At 45.3% G+C, this 20,454-nt stretch overlaps 1 protein-coding gene across 10 annotated transcripts in view; it reads left to right on the top strand.

The window, feature by feature from the left end:
• Window positions 1–20,454, top strand: part of LOC115799963 (NACHT, LRR and PYD domains-containing protein 14-like) — a 214,553-nt gene that overhangs the window by 58,451 nt on the left and 135,648 nt on the right. For 8 of the 10 annotated variants that reach the window (XM_030757259.1, XM_030757260.1, XM_030757263.1 and 5 more), the window contains 2 exons: window positions 493–660; window positions 1,435–2,226. The exons of the other annotated variants lie outside the window; for them this stretch is intronic. In XM_030757259.1, coding sequence (XP_030613119.1) covers window positions 493–660; window positions 1,435–1,444 — 178 coding nt within the window. In that variant the 3' untranslated portion in view covers window positions 1,445–2,226. Of the gene's footprint in view, window positions 1–492; window positions 661–1,434; window positions 2,227–20,454 lie in introns of those variants that run through there. 10 annotated transcript variants of the gene reach the window in all.

The raw sequence follows: 20,454 nt of genomic DNA, 5'->3' as shown, positions 1-20,454 counted from the left end.
GAAATAGATGATCTGAGTCAGAACATGAGCCTTTAAACAGTCCCAGTGGGTGCAGTCAGAGCAGTCCCTCAGTTCCAGTATAGAGTCTTTGGTCCAGACTGGAACAACTGTGTGCTCAGTTTGACCTCTCTTCAGTACTGAGATCTGACAGAGCCAGAGGGGCCATCACATCAGATTTAGAAGCTCCCCTCATGGAGCCAGAACACATGTCCAATACTGAGTCTGTCTTGTTGGACCAACTGGAAGAAATGATTGAAGGACTTAGTCCTAGAACAGAGATTCAAATGTCCAAAATCAAAGTGGCTGCATCGGGCAGATAGTCTGAAAACTCTGCACAGTTTGGATTCCTGTTTGAAGCTGCATCCTGTTGGCTTCAGCTGTTTGGAGTTTTTCTAAACTTCTCCATTCTGAACCTTCTTCAGCTCTGATTATGAAACACTGAATGATTTCAAACTTTGTCTAATAAACTCACATCTTTGATTCTTTATACAGATTGGTGAACTGTGGTTTGTCAGAGATCAGCTGTGATTATCTGGCAGCAGCTCTGAAGTCCTCCCATCTGAGACAGCTGGACCTGAGAGGAAACAAGCTGCAGGATCCAGATGTGAAGCAGCTGTCTGATCTTAAGGAGAGTCCACACTGCAGACTGGAGACACTGGTGTAAGTAGAGGGTTGGAGTGAGTCCATGCTGCTCTCAGCAGTATTGTACTAAACACAGTTAGTATGAAAGCAAAGATCCAGTGTTTCCTGTAAAGCTGCAGCCTTCTCAGTGGCTGCTTTCCTCAGTGAAGCTGTGAGAGGAGGATGGTGACAGGCTTCAGGATTGGACACAAACACTTCCTGTTTGGGCCTTTTTGCTCTAACAAACACTGGCTGACTCTGGGAGCTTTTAGCTCACCATAGTAACGGCTCCTGGAAAGCTCACATGCTCTGATGCAGCATCAGTTCATTGTCAGCAGCCAATCAGCTCTCTGAACAAAGCAGCATGCAGACATTTTCCCAGCATGGACCAATGACTGCATTCATTTTCCAGCTTAAAGGAGTGAAGGAAACAGTTTGTAGGTGATGAAGAACTTTGTGAGAGCAGATGTTTGGATGGAGTTCCTCCAGTTAACAGCTGGAACCATTACATGAGGGACTGAAACATCTCCTATGAATTGTTGGGGTTGTTGTTGGGGTTCCTAAAGAGCTCAGAGTGGACAGACCAAGGTTATTAGAGTTCATGAAACTCCAAACTAAAACTAGGAGGGAAAAACATTTGGATGAACTTCGATCCAAATCCAAAGTGAAACAACAATGAGTACTAGTACAGTCCCAGGACTGAAGGCCCTGCTGCTCTTTATACTGGATGTGCTGCATCACTGACTGACAGCTGATGAAGAGTCTCTGGAAACACTCATTTATCTCCTCTGCTCTTTCTTCTTCTCTCTGCAGGTGGGGGTAAACAGGACGGTGTGTGTGCTGAGAGAGGAGGAGCTGTGTCCTGATGATCCAGAGAGGTTGAAGCAGCAGCAGCTTGTGTGCAGAGACGCTCTGACTGGGCCATGTTACTGGGAGGTGGAGTGGAGAGGAGAGCTTCATCCAGCAGTGACTGACAGAGGAATGAGAAGAAGTGCAGATGACTGTCAGTGCTGCAGAGTGAACTGCTCTGAGAACAGCTCCACTGTCAGACACAATGTAGAGTCCACCATCATCCCTGTGTGTCCCTGTGGATCTGCCAGAGGATCATCAGTGGATCTGGATGCTCTGCTGCTGCTCTGTCCTTCTACACAGTCTCTGCAGAGTCTCTGTCTGACACTGGCTTCAGCTTTTCAGGCTTCATTCTGGATCACAGTCAGGAGAACATCACCTGGAAAGGCCTCCAACAACATCTCCATCATAGACACAATGTTTTTAGGACTTACACATCAGGTTTTGGTGCTTGGAGATCAAATATGTGCCCATCTATAAGTTTCAGTGTTTTCCTTAAAGTAGTTTTTCATATATTAGCAGAACATTAATATTGATACCAACCATCTGTCTCACCTGCTTCATTTATATCGTCCATCAGGTCAGAATTGTTCAGCACATGAAAAACGTGTGAAAATCTGCACACTGGTAGATTTTTTTCTGCTTTTTCACATAATAACAGGAAACATGTGATCTGAGCCCTGCTGGGGGGGGGGGCTGCTGTATGTCTGCAATCATTTAAATAAAGACATCTAGTGGTTCAGTGGGAGAACTGCAGCAGGTGGAGGTGTGTTTGTGGTTGGAGATGATCCTTGAATCATGTGACCTCAGTGGGTGGAGCCTACTTTGCTTAATGTTTAATGTGGATACTAATGATCAATAAATGTGCTGATTGGAGTCAAAGGAATGACTCGGACTGAATCTGTTCCTGCTTTTCTCTCATGTGGATCCTCCAGCTTCTGCCATCTTCCTCTCATTAGTCTCTCAGCACAGCAGCTTTCCACTTAAAGCTCACTTTTCCTGCTCCGACTGCTCCACATTATCCAGCTGCTGCTGCTTACCTGTAACAGGCCTTTAAAGGAGCCTCGGACACACCTGGAAACACAGATCAGCGATGTGAGACAAAATGAACAACAGCCGGGAGAACAGACCTGAGCTTCTCGTCTGTGACTGAAAGCTTTGAATCAGACTCATTTTTTTTTTTTTTTTTCTTTGACATTATATATTTATTGTTTTTAACAACACACAATTGTCGACAGCACAGCAGTGACAGCAAGACAGTCTTCTGTGTATGTATACATATACCATGTTGATCAATCAGTTAAGACCAGTCAGCATAAATGGATGTTTACAGTGCTAGGACCGCCTTCCTCCTCTTCCACCACACGTAAGTCCATACAGCAATAACAGCAGTGAACGGGTCCCAGACTCCAACTGCACAACTGTCAGTAGTATTATAGAAAAGAAGCAAACACAGTCCAGAAAGGACAGAAACAAGTGAAAAACAGAACGGTAACACCCCAACCCACCCACCCCAAAATGAAGAATCAACAGTGTAAATAATAATAAATTGCAAGAAGGAAAAAACAAACAAAACAAAACAAAGAAAAAAAAAAGGGGGGGGGGGGGGGGCAGCTCCATATCAGTCTATTTGAAGTCCAGGTATGACATACAAAATTACATGTGGAATAACAGGTAGGTCAAGCCCCAACAATAGTCAGGCAGAGATAGGACGGCTCCACCAAAGTAAGACAGCTGCTACTTGTGACTCACATGAGCGGAACTGCTCATATGTTCAAGGAATGGCCCCCAGATCCTAGCAAATCTGGGAACATCATTACTGAGAGTATAACGTATTTTTTCAAGGTGTAAGCAGGAAACCATATTATTCAGCCAGCACTTAAAAGAGGGAGGTGAGGCTGATTTCCACTCTGACAGAATGACACGTTTAGCTACAACCATCCCAAATGAGAGAGCCTGTCGTGCGGGCAGAGGGAGAGCAGAGCAGGAATCAGACACCCCAAAAATGGCAATAAGACAGTCAGAGGTTATCTGCAGTCTGTACGCAGCTCGGTAGAGAGAGAAAATATCGGACCAGAAAGCTGTTAGATTATGGCAGTGCCAAAACTGATGTCCCAGGGTGGCATTGGGGTGTCTGCACCTGTCACAGACACTTGAAAGATTCGGGAATATTTTACTTAACCGTGCTTTAGAATAGTGCAGACGATGTACCACTTTAAACTGAATTAGCTGCAGCCTAGCGTTAATGGAGCAGTCCTTTATTCCTATCAGAATACGATCCCAGAGTCCAGCAGAGATTGAAACCCCCATATCTTTGGCCCATGCATCTCTAATATGAAGAGATGATGTAGTTGCAGAGAAAACATTCACAAACTGTGAAACAAGATGTTTGGAAGTGGGAGGTTTAATAAGAAGATCATAAAAAAGATGTTGCATTGGAAGCTGATTTGAACCCGAGCTCAGTTGGTTTGCAAAGCTCCTAACCTGTAGATAACGAAAAAAATGATTTGGGGTCAAACTGAATTTAGACTGCAGCTGTGAGAATGACAGAAACTGCTTATCAATAAAGAGGTCTTTGAGAGAGGAGAGGCCTCTACCTGACCAGAGACCAAAGACAGGATCCAGCAGGCCTGGTTTGAAGCAGGGGTTATGGCGCAGGGGGGCATATATGGATAGATTTGGCAGTTTTAAAACTCTCTTAATTTGTGTCAAAATCTTAAATGAGTTCCTGAGTATGAAATCAGTGGCAAGCCTCTTAGAAGGAATATCTGGTTTGGAGAATAAAATTGCAGGCAGAGAGGCTGCAGTTTGTTGTAACAGGTTATGGGATTCAATCTGAGGCCAGGAAGAGACTCCCTCCCCAGCTGTCCCAAAGGTCCAGAACGTCCAGGCTCTTGCATTACAAGCCCAGTAATAGTGCCGAAAGACCGGAAGACCAAAGCCACCGTCCACTCTGGCCTTCTGCAAGTGTGCCTTAGAGATACGGGAAGGTTTATATGCCCAAACGAAGGGTATAATTGAATCCAACATTTTAAAAAAAGAAGAAGTTATAAAAATAGGAATATTTTGAAAGAGGTAGATGAATTTAGGCAGTACTACCATTTTGATAATATTGATACGACCAACTAATGAGAGTGGCAGTAACTTCCATTTATCGATCCATTTCTTAAGCTTAGAGAGTGGATCTAAATAATTCAACTGGAAAAGCAGCTTAGGGACCACAGGGATATTGATACCAAGATAAACAAAATGATCACGAGAAATTTTAAAAGGCAAACTATTCAAGAATGCAGAGTCAAGTCTAGGGCTGCAACGATTCATCGATTAACTCGATTAAATCGATTCTAAAAATTTATCGACACAAATTTACTGTGTCGATGCTTCGTTTAAACTCTGCAGCACTCAGCTGTCTCGGTGTAAGCGGCGCTCCTCACTAGCATTAGCAGCATTTGTGCTGACGTTTTTTTGTGGGTTTATTGGGGGCTGGCAAACCAACATAGAACTGCATTACCGCCACCTACTGGACTGGAGTGTGAATCACTCACGTATACACAAGCACACATTCTAAAAAGCTCTCCGTCGCTGCGATGGATTTCATTTAACACAGAGTGGATCATCACTAGAGTTGCCACCTGTCTCCTAAAATACAGAACCCCGTATGTTACGGGACTCCGTGGAATACGGCTCCGTAACATGCCGTGTTCCGTACTTTACGGGACGGGTGGCAACTGTCGCTGACATGCATTTCCACGCCTCCACTGCTCTCTGTGTGTCTGTGTGTGTTGTGCTCGCTGAGAATTTCAGCTGCTATTTTTGTCTTTACTTCAGCTGTAGCTACCAGAACTGGTTTGCTAGTGAGCGCGGGCCATTAGCACTAGCGATGGTTCGGTACCGGAAGGCCCGCCCCCCAGGACCGAGGGGCTCCTTCAAAATATTTTTTATACTTTAATCCAGTGGTCCCCAAACTACGGCCCGCGGGCCGGATACGGCCCGCCTTCACATTTGGCCCGGCCCCCTGAACACCCCCCTTACCCCCACCCCAAGGGAAAAAAATATTGCCCCCTGTCAAAGAGAATGTAATACAGTCGTACCTCGTTATATTGCAGGTCACTTATTGTGGCTTCACTTTATCGTTGATTTAAAAAAAAAATAAAATTACAAATTCTGTTCCACGGAGTTTTCATTATATTGCGGGATTTTGCGGTATATAGATATTCTGTAACACATAACTATGTTCATCACTGGGACAAAGAGATCAATTACGCCTACGCCAATAGTGGAAACAGAAGTTAAGGAGGGCGAAGATACTGCACCACCTTCATCGCCATCAGTACTGCCCAGCTACATAATTCATCATCTTCATCATTCAAGTTGTAGTAAGAGAGTGGAGAAGGTTTATATGAGTGAGGGAAAGGTTTATAAAGCCTTAAAATATATATAAATAATAATATAACTCCGCTACTTCCCGGATTTTCACCTATCGCGGGGGTCTCTGGAACGTAACCCCGCGATAGGTGAGGGATCACTGTAATGGCGAAAAGGTTAGGTAAGAGAAAAATCGATTCAGAATGCAGGGTATTTAACCTGCAGTGGACAAACGATTATTTTTTTGTTCAATGCAAAGAAAAGGCTGTTTGTCTCATCTGTCAAGAGGCGCTGGCGGTATTCAAAGAATACAATCTGCGACGGCACTATGAATCCCATCACAAAGACAAATATGATAGCTTGCAAGGCCAAATGCGGGCAGACAAACTGTCAAAGTTAAAAAGTGGACTGTTAGCTCAGCAGAATACATTTGTACGCCAAGCTCAGCTGAACCAGTCATCCGTTCGGGCCAGCTTTCGGGTTGCTCAAATGATAGCAAGCAGCGGTAAACCTTTCACGGATGGAGAGTTTGTTAAGAAATGTTTGAATGCTGTCGCGGAGGAGGTGTGTCCCGAGAAGAAAGATGTCTTCAATGCAGTGAGTCTGTCAGCGAGTACAATCACCAGACGCATCGAAGAAATCGGGGGTAATGTGTATGCACAGCTGCAGCAGAAGACAAAAGAATTTGACTTTTTTTCATTAGCACTGGATGTGAGCACAGATGTGCAGGACACAGCGCAGCTGGTAATTTTCATTCGTGGAGTTAACGCAAACTTTGAGATGTGCGAGGAGCTGGCAGCCCTCCAAAGTCTCAAAGGGACTACAACGGGGGAGGATATTTTCGGCAAAGTATGCCAAACCATGGAGGAGTTGGACCTGGACTGGTCAAAGCTTGCCAGCATCATGACTGACGGGGCTCCTAGTATGGTGGGCGCGTCTCGGGGTCTAACAGGACGCGTCAAGCGGGAGATGGAAGAGCGGGGTCTCACCGCCTCGCTACAAGTCCACTGCTTAATTCACCAGCAAGCACTGTGCTGCAAAGTGTTGAAGTGGGATTCTGTCATGAAGGTTGTGGTGTCATGCATAAACTTCATCAGAGCAAAGGGACTTAAACACAGGGAGTTCCAACAATTCCTGTCTGAGCTGGAGTCTGCGCACGGCGACGTGCTGTATTGCACAGAGGTCCGATGGTTGAGCCGGGGCAGAGTTTTGAGGCGTTTTTACGAGCTGCTACCCGAAATTAACGCATTTCTTCATTCAAAAGACAAAACGGTCCCAGAGCTGATAGACCCAGAGTGGAAATGGCACCTGGCATTTTTAACAGATGTGACAGAAATGCTGAACAGCCTTAACTTGCAGCTACAAGGCCAGGGGAAACTCATTTGCGACATGTATTCCCACATAAAAGCATTTGAGGTGAAACTAGCGCTGCTTTTGGAACAAGTGAAAAAGCACAACTTCATCCATCTCCCTGCTACCCAAAACCTCTCTGCAGAGAACCCAGCGGTCCCGTTCCCAACTGAAAAGTGTGTGGAAGCACTGGAAATGCTGAAGGCGGAGTTCGGTGTGCGATTCCGTGAACTACATGTTAATGCAAAAGAAATCCGTCTTTTCCAGAACCCCTTTGTTGCCGACATCGATGAAGCCCAGCCTTCTTATCAGTTTGAGTTGGCCGAGTTACAGAACTGTGATGTTCTGAAAGACGCGTTCAAGCCCAACAGTCTTATTGACTTCTATGCCGCCCTCCCAAATGACACGTACCCTAACATAAAAAAACACGCAATGAAGATGTCCACACTTTTTGGTAGCACGTATATCTGCGAGCAAACCTTTTCACACATGACACTCCTGAAAACTCCGATGAGATCAAGATTGACAGATGAACATCTGCATCAGTGTTTGAGACTAGCTGTGACTAGAATGGAACCTGACATTCAACTTCTCACCAGCCAGATGCAGGCCCACAGTTCACACTGATGAACATACATAGGTAAGCTCACTTTTCGGACTTGAATGAGTCATTCTGAGTATAAACAAATATGATCATAATAAAATCTACTGGGATAAAATCCATCCCCACAACTATACTGGTAGTAAAATGTAATGTGCTGTGTAGGTGCTGTATCACTGAGTTTGGTTTCTCAGCCTGCTTGCTTTGTGGTTTTCACAGGGAAGTTGATGAGAGAGAAAGCTGCAAACAGCGGTATCTACAAGCCTTCTGGAACCTTCCTTATAAGGAGGGAACACAAGAACTTTGAAAGACTGCTCATATGAGTCATTTAAGAAAGAGATTCTGCTCTGACAACTTTACCTGTTAAGATGTGCACGGCACAACATAAAATTAATGTTCCACAGACTTTTTTTTCTGTGAAGAACCCAGAGAGGGTTATTTGGTTATTATTTCATAAATAGTGTTATTTATTTTGTAAATAGTGTTATTTAGTTTGTTAATAGTGTTATTATTTATTTCCTGACTTTTTTTTTCTGTGAAGATCCCGGAAAGGGTTATTAATGTTTGGTTATGTGTCGTTTTCTGAAAACAATAAATGTTTATGTTGAGGTACCCCTGCAATTGTCACACTTTCTATTTCAAACTGACCCGGCCCCCCATCAGAGAAGGGAAAAGTTATTTGGCCCTTGCAGGAAAAAGTTTGGGGACCACTGCTTTAATCCCTTATTAGTGACTAAATATAGACCTGCAGTAGAAACGTATTTTCGAGAATGCTTGTGAATACAAAACATTACACCATTACTCACACATGCGCCATGGCTCCCACAGCCACTAGTTTTTCAAAACACTCATAGCAGGCAGCGGTTTTAACTGCGCAAGCGCAAAGAGGCGAAGCTGTGACAGTGAGCTCAAGTAGTGAAAAAGGAAACGTTTTTCCAGCGTCCAAAACAGCAGCTTTTTCTTTTAGTAACCACCATTAAATCTGTGAAACAGCTGGAGGTCCTTCATCAAGCACCTGATCAGCAAGTGTTAAGGTGAAGAAAAGAGAACTTTGTAGCTGCTCCATTCACCGCTGTTTGTTCACAGGCGAAAAACTGCAGTACGGAAGTTAAAATATGCAGATAAACTGTTAATAAAAAAAAGTATTTCTTATCCGATTACTCGATTAATCGCTGGAATAATCGATAGAATACTCGATTATTAAAATAATCGTTTTATGCAGCCCTAGTCAAGTCCATCTGAAAGAGGAACAAAAGCAGATTTAGTCCAGTTGATAGTAAACCCAGAGAGCTGACCAAATCTGTGTAGGAAATCAAGGAGCGGAGGAAGTGCGGCTTTAGCGTCACTTAGGGTCAGGACTACATCATCTGCATATAGGCCGATGACATGCTCCGATGCTCCGCACATGATCCCTGAAATATGCTGATTAGACCTGATGGCGATAGCCAGGGTTTCTAAAGCTAAAGCGAAAAGCATCGGAGACAGACAACAGCCCTGCCTAGTGCCACGTTTCAGTAAAAAGGCAGGCGATTTATCCCTATTGGTTAGTACATATGACCTAGGATGATCATACAACATTTTTATAAGAGATAAAAATTTTGTGCCAAAACCGAACCTTTTGAGGACTGTGAACATGTATTTCCACTCCACCTGATCAAATGCCTGCTGGGCGTCCAAAGATATAATTGCGGAGTTGGTAGGAGGGGAAGAGTACATGATGTTTAGTAACCGTCTCGTGTTAGAGAAAGAAAATCTTTCTGGAATGAATCCAGATTGATCGGGATGTACCAGCACACTGATATGAGAAGACAATCGATTAGCCAAAACCTTTGCAATAATTTTCTGATCTGAATTAAGCAGGCTCACAGGGCGGTATGATGTCACATTAGTAGGATCTCTATCCTTTTTAAGTAAAAGATAAATATTAGCATCATATAGAGACTGAGGAAGGTGCCCAGCCTCGATAGATGAGTTAAGCATGCGCAGTATAAGTGGCGACACCATATCGATATGGGCCTTATAAAATTCAATCCCAAAACCATCAGGGCCACACGCCTTTCCACTAGGGAAAGAGCGGATTGCAGTTTTTATCTCCTCCAAAGTTACATCAGCATCTAATTCCAACACGGAGGCATGCGTGAGAGTAGGGACGTCCAGTGATTGGAGAAAGTCTGTGATATCCTCTTCAGATGCAGTTGTATTGGAGGCATAGAGATTGCTATAAAACTGGAAAAAGGTATTTTTTATAAGCTTATGGTCTGTTAACAATTGACCTGATGGAGAAAGTAGCTTATTAACAGCACGTTCTGCATGTAAACCTTTCAGCTGCCTAGACAGTATTTTATCTGCTTTGTCCCCCAATTCAAAGTACCTCTGACGCAGCCTCTGAATATCATCCATGACCCGCTCACCCAAAATACAGTTATATTCGTATTTTAACTTCACAATAGATGCGAATATGTGGTCAGAGTTGGAGCTGAGAAATGCATCTTCTAAGGTGATTAATTGCTTCTCAATTTCGACCAGACGAGTACGTCTGGCCCTTCTGACCCCAGACTGGTATGATATAATATCACCTCTTATTACAACCTTGAAGGATTCCCAGAGAGTAGCATCGGAGACAGCCCCATTATCATTAAAAGCCATAAAATCCAGTATTTTATTGGAAACAAATTTACAAAATGAGCTGTCTAAGTTCAAGGAGGGGTTAAATTTCCAATTATATTGTGCACTCTGAATATCAAAATTGAATTCAACTAACAACGGTGCTAAGACTAAGACTAAGATAGTGTTTATTTGTCACATGCACAGTTATACACAGTACAATGCACAGTGAAATGTATTTTGTACCTGCAACCTTATATACACACACATATAAATAAGAAGAATAAAAAAAAAAAAAAAAAGTAATTCACACTATACACTATACTCTATATACTATACACACTTTTTAAATTATAATATTTACATTGTGCAATAATGGTCCAGTTAGGGCTCAGAGTTGAGCAGACGGATGGCTTGTGGGTAAAAACTCTTCTTCAACCTTTCAGTCTTAGCCCTCAGGCAGCGGTAACGCCGGCCTGATGGGAGCAGGGAGAAGAGAGAGTGTCCGGGGTGGCTGGGCTGTTTTAGGATCTTCATGGCCCTCAGCCTGCACTGCTTGGTGTAAATGTCCTGCAGGTTGGGGAGGGTGGTTCTGATGGTCCGTTCAGCTGAACGAACCACCCTTTTTAGGGCCATGAAGTCCTGCTTGGTGCAGTTTCCCATCCAGGTGGTGATGCTCCCACGCATGATGCTCTCAATGGTGCAGGTGTAAAAGTTCCTGAGCACCTTGAGTGGGAGCTTGAAGTCTCTCAGCCGCCTGAGGAGGTAGAGACGCTGTCTGGCCTTCTTCACAGTGATGTTTATGTGATGAGTCCAGGACAGGTCCTGTGAGATGGTCACTCCCAGGTATTTGAAAGTGTCCACTCTTTCCACCTCAGCACCACTGATGACAAGTGGATGGTAGTCCCTCTGCTGCTTCCTGCTGAAGTGCACGATCAGTTCCTTTGTTTTGCTGACGTTGAGCAGGAGGTGGTTCTCCTGGCACCAGTTCTCCAGGCGGGAGACCTCTCTCCTGTAGGCTGTCTCCTCATTGTGAGAGATTAGTCCCACAACAGCAGTGTCGTCAGCAAACTTGATGATGACGTTGGACTCTGACGTGGCCTCGCAGTCATGGGTGTACAGTGAGTACAGCAGAGGGCTGAGCACACAGCCTTGGGGGGATCCAGTGTTGAGGGTGAGGGAGGATGAGGTGAGGTGACCCACTCGTACCACCTGTGGTCTGCTGGTCAGGAAGCTGTGAACCCACCTGCACAGGGATGGGCCCAGGCCCAGGTCCAGCAGCTTAGAGACCAGCCTGGAGGGAACTATGGTGTTGAATGCTGAGCTGTAATCTACAAACAGCACTCTCACATAGTTCCCCTTACCAGTGTCTATGTGTGAAAGGGTCTTGTGGAGGAGGAAGGATATGGCGTCATCTGTGGATCTGTCTGGCCGGTATGCAAACTGTAGTGGGTCGAGGGTGGTGGGCAGTGAGGAGGTGATGAATGTCTTGATGAGTCTCTCAAAACACTTCATCACCACAGAGGTGAGCGCTATGGGCCTGAAGTCATTGGGGCTGCTGGGGTGTGGTTTCTTTGGGACAGGGACTATGATGGACTTTTTAAAGCAGGTGGGAATCACACACAGTTTCAGTGAGAGGTTGAATATCACTGTAAACACAGGTGCCAGCTGGTCAGCGCAGGTCTTAAGGACACGTCCACTAATACCGTCTGGTCCAGGCGCTTTCCTGGTGTTTACACGTCTAAACGCCCTCCTCACGTCGCGCTCCGTCACAGTGAGTGTCTCCGCCCCTCCGGCCGGGAGCGCAGCGGGCTGTCGGCTTCCCGACTCAAAGCGCGCAAAGAAGATGTTGAGTTCATCAGCCAGAGAAGCGTCGGCACTCACCGGGTGTGTGTGTGGTGCTTTGTAGTCCGTGATGGTGCGTAGTCCCTGCCACAGTCCCCTGGGGTCAGACTGTTGTAGTTGCTGTTCCAGTCTGCGGCCGTAGCGATGTTTAGCCTCTTTCACCGCTCTGCGGACGTTGTATGATGCAACCTTGTAGTCCTCCATGTTCCCAGAGGCGAGGCCGGAGTTGTAGGCAACGGTGCGGGACCTCAGGGCGTCGCGGACAGATTTATCCACCCACGGCTTCTGGTTGGGAAAAGTCCTGATGGTCCTCCTAAGTGAAGTGTCTTCAACAACTTTCCCAATAAATCCCACGACAGTTTCCGTAAACTCCTCGATGTCTCCGCCCGCGCTGCTGCGAAACATGTCCCAGTCGGTTGAATCCAACGCACCCTGCAGAGCGGCCTCTGTTTGATCAGACCACCGTGTCACTTCTCTCACAGCAGGGGCTTCCTGCCTGAGCCGTTGTTTGTATTTCGGCATGAGAAGCACAGAGGTGTGGTCAGACTTCCCAAAAGGCGGAAGAGGCTTTGCTTTGTAGCCCTCTTTGAATGGAGAATAGCAGTGGTCTAGGGTCCTCTCTCCTCTGGTGGGGCAGTCGATGTGTTGAATCAATTCCGGTATCACCTTTTTCAAGTTTGCACTGTTAAAGTCCCCGGCTACGATGAGAGCCGCATCACGCTGGTTAGCCTGATAGGTGGAAATAGCCTCATGTAGCTCGGATAGTGCAGTGTTTGTGTCCGCCTGAGGTGGAATATAGACGGCGCTGAAGATGACCGAAGTGAACTGGCGGGGCAGGTAGTGGGGGCGGCATTTCAGGGTTAGGAGCTCCAGGTTAGGTGAACATGATTGTTTCAGAAGGACAACATTCCTACTGTCACACCAGTTGTTATTAATCATTAGGCACACACCTCCTCCTCTTGATTTTCCAGACTCACTCGTTCTGTCCGTGCGATGAACACTGAAGAACTCCGACGGCTGTACGGCGTGGTCCGGTATGAGGGGAGTCAGCCATGTCTCCGTGAGACAGATGATGTTGCAGTCCCTTATGTCCCTCTGAAACTGTATCCTGGCCCTGAGTTCGTCCAGCTTGTTATCCAGTGACTGGACATTAGCCAACAGGATGCTCGGCAGTGGCGTTTGGTGCGCTCTGCGCCTCAGCCTCTCTCTTACGCCGGCTCTTTTCCCTCGGGGCCTTGTCCGTGACCTGGGTCCTTTGTTTGAGCTGGCCCACTGGAAACGCTGGATCTCCCGAGGCCAAGTCGGGTCGGGAGAAAAAGGTGTCAGAATACAGCCAGAGTGCTGTATTCTGATATTAAAAAGAGTCTGTCTGTCATACGTGATATGACACAGAGCAGGCGGAGTTATAAAGTCCAAAATTAGAGCTAAACCTAATATATACAAACAAAGCGTAGGAGCAGGTACGACAGCTGCTGACCTCACCAGCGCCATCTTGGAGCTGGTCAGTGCATGGTCAGAGATAAGAATCGTGTGATAAGTAGATTTAAGAACACGAGGTAATAAGTTTGAATCAACAAAAAAATGGTCAATTCTAGTGGAAGATTTGTGTACTGAAGAGAAGAAAGAATATTGCCTCTCTACAGGATGTAGATGTCGCCAAACATCAATCAGATCTAAAGATCTTGCTAGCTCGCTTATGACAGAAGTGGACTTTAATAGTGGGGTGGGTTTAGATGAGGACCTATCCAGCACCGGGTCGAGGTAGTTGTTAAAATCACCTCCAACTATGATCTTATGATTGCTGTGCTCAGCCACAAGATTGAATACTTTTCTAAAAAACTCTGGACAGTCAAAATTAGGCGCATGAATGTTAAGAAGAGCCAGAGGAACAGAATTGAGAGTGCCAGTGACAATAATGTATCTCCCACTTGGATCCACCACCTGGGAGTTAAATATAAACGGTATGGTTTTACGAATAAGAATGGCAACACCTCTTGCCCTGGAGGTGAAGTTGGATTGATACACCTGTGACACCCAGGAAGCCCGCAGGTGTCTCTGCTCAGTTGGGGAGATATGCGTTTCCTGTAAGAACACAACATCGGAACACAAATGTTTCAAATGAGAAAAGACCTTGCCCCTCTTGAGGGCCCTACCCATGCCTCTACAGTTCCAGGTGGTGAAGGTGATGGGGCTTGTGCCTAACCCCGAAGGCCTACTGTCAGTATGCATTCAGAGTGGTAGATGAAGGGTCGCAAATGGAGCTGAAAGTAGGGAAGTAAATAAATGAAAAGAAAAAAAAGAGAATAGAGGAGAGAAAAAACAAAAAAAAAAACAAAACAAAAAAAAAAACAAAACAAAAACACAAAAAAAAAAAGGGGGACCCCCCCCCAAGAAACAATGCATCAGTGCATCCCAATAAACTAAGGGAGGCTGCTGGGACCTGAGCAGAGCTACACTCAACAAGAAAAACTCTAAGCAACCCGAGATAAAATACAGAGCGAAAACTTCGTGAATCTCCAAAGTACAAAAACAGAAACAGTAGATCACTTGGTCAATTAAGTCAATAAGAAAAAGGCACAGAATCTGAGCCAGGGATCATAGCGTCAATAAAATTTGCTGCTGTCCAAGAAAATGAAGCGAAACAGCCTAGACTCAGGCGCTTGTAGTAACAGAGATGGAGCTGGCGAAAAGATCAGCATCTGCTGGTGAGAGAAAAGTCTTAACAGTGTTATTGTGTACAACCTGTAGCTTGGCTGGATAGCGTAGCGAGCATTTTGCGCCGGCTTCAGTTAGCTTCTTTCTCACGTTGTTATAAGCCATCCGCTGTGACACAACTTTAGCTGTGTAGTCGGGGAAGATGGACACACAGGCTCCGTTGTACGTCAGGGGTGAGTGCAGGCGGCTGAGACGTAAAATGTTGGCCACATCCCTGGCGTTGTGGATCCTCGCGATGATAGCACGCGGCCGCTCATCAGGCTGTGGTTTTGGCCTCAGGCTGCGATGGGCACGGTCAATCTTAACGGGTTTAGCAAAGTTATCCTTCCCAAGTACCTCCGGGATTAGCCTTGTGATGAAGTCAGTAGGACGACCCTGCTCGTCACCCTCTTTGATGCCAAGCACTCTTATGTTGCACCTGCGAGACCGTCCTTCCAGGTCATTTAATTTAACTTTCAGTAGGGCGTTTTCTTCCCGGAGCTGACCGCAGGTAACCTCGAGGGCCGAGATGCGGCTATCAGTGGACGACATGGCTTCATCGATAACGTCGACTCGGGTCTCGATCTCCCGCTGTTCTTTCTGCATGGTGGCGAGGGAAGATTCAATGATGTCAAGACGTCCCTCGATTGACTTTTTCAAGTCATCGATGCACTCAAAAAGTTTGGCAACTTGTGCCCCCTGGGCTGTAACAGCAGCTAGTATAGCTTCATTGCTAGCACCAGAGCTCGATTGAGTTGTCTCCTTCTGTACGCCGTCCTTCTTCCCCATTGTGGAAAATAAAGAAAAAAATAAAAACAGAGGAATACCTGCTAACTTAAATTACAGGAACAAATGAAACAAAAGACCAAGTGCATCGAATTAATAGCGAAGTTTTAAGGAGAAAACACGAAGCACAGAAAAAGGCGTCTACTCCATTACAGCGCTCTAGTGCCCCCCCGAATCAGACTCATTTTAATGAAGTCTTTCTGGGTTAAACTGGGTAGAGATGCAGCTTTTCCCACTGTGCTGTCCTCACAACATGTGAGCCAGTATGCTGCTAGACAGCCAGCGAACAAAATGAAGATAGCCCCACACAAGGCTTGCTTTTCTTGTAATTAATGGAGGTTCTCTTTTTAATATCTTTCTTTTTTCTTTCTTTCTTCATGTTTTTTGTAACTAAAAATACAGAAATAAGAAGAACAATGAATTACAAATATATAGTGCTACATTCGGAAACACTTCATAAACTAAAAACACACATAGAAGTTCTATTTTATAATTATTTCGGCATATAAACTTAAATTGATGTGCTAAAACATTCACGAATACTCACAAAGACAAACGTTTTCCAAGGAAACAAGCGTAAAGAGCACATTTAACACAAAGTCGGAGATTTGCTGTTTCTCAGCCAAGAAAGCTGGCTTGACTTTTTACCGTTGGAGAAAAGACGTTAAAGATGTACTATTGTAATGAGAGCACCACTCCTACTCCAACAGTCACCACAAAGAAAAAGCAACATACAGATATCTCACTCTGATAATTTCTCGGAACGCTTCTTAAAACTGATTTACAATGAATTAAACCTATTTATTAATTAACTATGAACTGATTTCTTAACTTAATAATGTCTTTACATTAAAGACATCACACCCACTAATGTTAAAGGTCAGGATTAGTGGAGCTGAGCTGCAGCACTATGAAAGCCACAGTGAGCACACTTGATGTGATGAATGCTTTTGTGTGCAGACACTGATGCTCCCGTCTAACCTCAGAGTGAACTGCAGCAGGAAGCTGATGTTCTTCCTGCTTTGCTGCAGCCTGAGACAATCACAGCAAACAGCTGCTCCAACGTTACTCCGGCTTCTCAGCTGAACCGCTCTGGTGTGTGTGTGGAAGTTATTTGTAAAGATGGAATCAGAGCTGAAAACATGAATATCTGAGGCATCTTTGACCCTGCTGGAGGAGTCAGGGATGCAGTGCCTTTGGATGACTCCGTCCTCTGGCTGCCTGATGCCTCACAGCAGCTGCTGTTAACCTCCCTATGGCCAGAACAGCAGCAGAGCATGAGGCTTTTCTGTGCTCCACCCCACTGCCTGAGGCAACACTGCCTGAGTAGGTTCTCCATCCTGAATGAATCCCGTCCTCAGAGGTGTTCCCGCCCCTCCGGAGCTCATGAGCAGCCACTGGGAGGCTCAAACCAATGATGTCATCAAAGGAGGACAGAAATGCAGCAGCAGCTCCTCCATCCTTTGATTCTGCTCGGTCTCCTTCTCCTCTCAGAGGGAAGCTCCATGGAGACGCTCGGCCAAAACCACCTTTCCGACCTGGATCCCTTCATTCCCGACTGCCACCACCTCTTTTTTCATCCTCCTGCTCTGATAACTGTGGGCTCCATGGTAAGAGGCGGTGGTTTCTTTATTGCACTCTGCTGCCCCACCTTTGACACCATGGCCACACTCAGGTCTCTCCTGCTGCCTCCCCCCTCTTCAGTTACCAGAGTCAGAGTCATGCATGTAGGCACTGATGACACTGCTCAGCAACAGTCTGAACTAATGAAGCTGATTCTGTGAGTCCTTCCTGTCCACCATAGGATCAGAGCTCTGCTTCACATTTTTTTCTAAGAGGAAATCAAATATTCACGTTCAGCTTCATCAGCTGCCACTTTAAGAGGATTCGATACAGAAAGTTCATAAAGACCAAACGAGTGGTCAGAGCTGTCATCATCATATCTGGAGTCAGATTTAGTAACGTCTGCGCCTCTGTTGGCATCAGAAAGCAGCTGCTGGGGTTTCTGTGCAGCAACGTGGCTCTGACCCCCCAATAACTACAGACCCACATCAGGGGGACTTTTACTCACCAAGAAGGAAGAAACGTTCTCCAAGTTTCTTTTGCTTAAATACTTTAACATCTTTGATCCTTTGGTTTCAGAAGCATGCACTGATGACCTCTGACCTTTGACTCTGGCTCCTGCACCATGTTAGTGTCGCTGACTTCAGCCTTTGACCCCATCCACCATGGCATTCTTTTAAAGCCTTTGAAGTTGGTCTGTGGGTTCAAATCTGTTTCATATTAATATGTTAAATGGAATCATCCAGTTTCCAGAGGCTCTGTTTAAAGTCATGGACACAGAAGCTCGTGGGAAAAGTTCAAAATCTGGCTGAATCCAAAGTTTTCCACAGCAAACTTCCAATGAGCAGATAGATGTCCATACGAGTCACAGGTCTGCGGTGGCTGCAGCTGTTCTGCGGGGTCACAGGTCATCCAGCTGCTGGAGGGGAGGCACAGAAACAGAGTCTCTTCCTAACAGCACGTTCCAGCTGAATGGCTGCAAAATGAAAGCACGTTGAAATCCAGGCTGCATCCTTTCTGATGCTCCCTGGATTTCAGCAGTCACTCCAACTCTGAGCAACAACTCAGCATCCATTTATTTCCATCTCAGATCAGAAAAATATTGATCTTTGATCCATCTGAGCCTCTATATCTGTGTGGAAGCTGCAGCTGTGCATGTCTGTGATAAGAAGGTGACCTGATGGAGTCAATGTTCCTCTGAGGCTGAGAACATCAAAGCTCCTCTCATGAGTTCTTCAGTCAGACAGAGAGGATCTCAGAGCTGGAAACAGGCTGATAAATGGATCCAACAGGACAGAGATGATCCCAAACACGATGCTGAGCCTCAAATATAGAACACATAGAAGCTGAGACTTAAGCAGGACACCCAGGGTGGAGTTCCAGCTGAACGGGGCAGATGGGTATGGGGGTGCACTGTTTTGCTCTCCAGAGCTGGCAGACGGGCATTAAAGGCCTGCAGAAATGTGAGCAAACTGAGGTTAGCTGTTGCAGCTGCACAGCACTGAGACTGGCTGCTGGATTGATGTTGCTGCTGGAGAAGTTGCAGCGAGGAGGACTGCTTGTAGCAATTCAATTCAATTCAATTCAATTTTATTTATATAGCGCCAAATCACAACAAACTGTCGCTTCAAGGCGGTTTGTATTGTGGGTAAAGACCCTACAATAATACAGAGAAAACCCAACAGTCAAAACGACCCCCTATGAGCAGCACTTGGTGACAGTGGGAAGGAAAAACTCCCTTTAACAGGAAGAAACCTCCAGCAGAACCAGGCTCAGGGAGGGGGGGTCATCTGCTGAGGGGGGGCTGAGGGGAGAGAAAAGACATGCTGTGGAAGAGAGCCAGAGATTAATATCAATTAATGATTAAATGCAGAGTGGAGTATAAACAAAGTAAATAAGGTGAATGAGAAACAGTGCATTATGTGAACCCCCCAGCAGACTAGGCCTATAGCAGCATAACTAAGGGATGGTTCAGGGTCACCTGATCCAGCCCTAACTATAAGCTTTATCATAAAGGAAAGTTTTAAGCCTAATCTTAAAAATAGAGAGGGTGTCTGTCTCCTGAATCCAAGCTGGAAGCTGGTTCCACAGAAGAGGCGCCTGAAAGCTGAAGGCTCTGCCTCCCATTCTACTCTTAAGTATCCTAGGAACCACAAGTAAGCCAGCAGTCTGAGAGCGAAGTGCTCTGTTGGGGTGATATGGTACTATGAGGTCTTTGAGATAAGATGGTGCCTGATTATTCAAGACCTTGTATGTGAGGAGAAGGATTTTAAATTCTATTCTAGATTTAACAGGGAGCCAATGAAGAGAAGCCAATATGGGAGAAATCTGCTCTCTCTTTCTAGTCCCTGTCAGTACTCTAGCTGCAGCATTTTGGATCAGCTGAAGGCTTTTCAGGGAGCTTTTAGGACAGCCTGATAATAATGAATTACAATAATCCAGCCTAGAAGTAATAAATGCATGAATGAGCTTTTCAGCATCACTCTGAGAAAGGATGTTTCTAATTTTAGAAATATTGCGCAAATGCAAAAAAGCGGTCCTACATATTTGTTTAATATGTGCATTGAAGGACATATCCTGGTCAAAAATGACTCCAAGATTTCTCACAGTATTACTGGAGGCCAAAGTAATGCCATCCAGAGTAAGTATCTGGTTAGACACCATGTTTCTAAGATTTGTGGGGCCGAGAACAAGAATTTCAGTTTTATCTGAATTTAGAAGCAGGAAATTAGAGGTCATCCAGGCCTTAATGTCTTTAAGACATTCCTGCAGTTTAATTAATTGATGTGTGTCATCTGGCTTCATTGATAGGTAAAGCTGAGTATCATCTGCATAACAATGAAAATTGATGCAGTGCTTTCTAATAATACTGCCTAAGGGAAGCATGTATAATGTAAATAAAATTGGTCCTAGCACAGAACCCTGTGGAACTCCATAATTAACTCCATAATTAACCTGTGTGAAGTGTGTGAAGAAGACTCCCCATTTACATGAACAAATTGGAGTCTATGAGATAAATATGATTCAAACCACTGCAATGCAGTACCTGACGACGTGCAATGAAGGGACTCCTCCTCCTGCTGGAACTCGGGACAGAGATCACCACAGGATCCAAGATGTCGCTGCCTGACTTCAAGATGATGGAAAAGGCAACCAATGGCAGAAGGGCACACAGA

Source organism: Archocentrus centrarchus, chromosome 20 (genome assembly GCF_007364275.1).
Source record: "Archocentrus centrarchus isolate MPI-CPG fArcCen1 chromosome 20, fArcCen1, whole genome shotgun sequence".
NCBI classification, from domain to species: Eukaryota; Metazoa; Chordata; class Actinopteri; order Cichliformes; family Cichlidae; genus Archocentrus; species Archocentrus centrarchus.
Note: the sequence above shows the minus strand (reverse complement) of the source record. Positions and strands in the feature narration are given on the sequence as shown.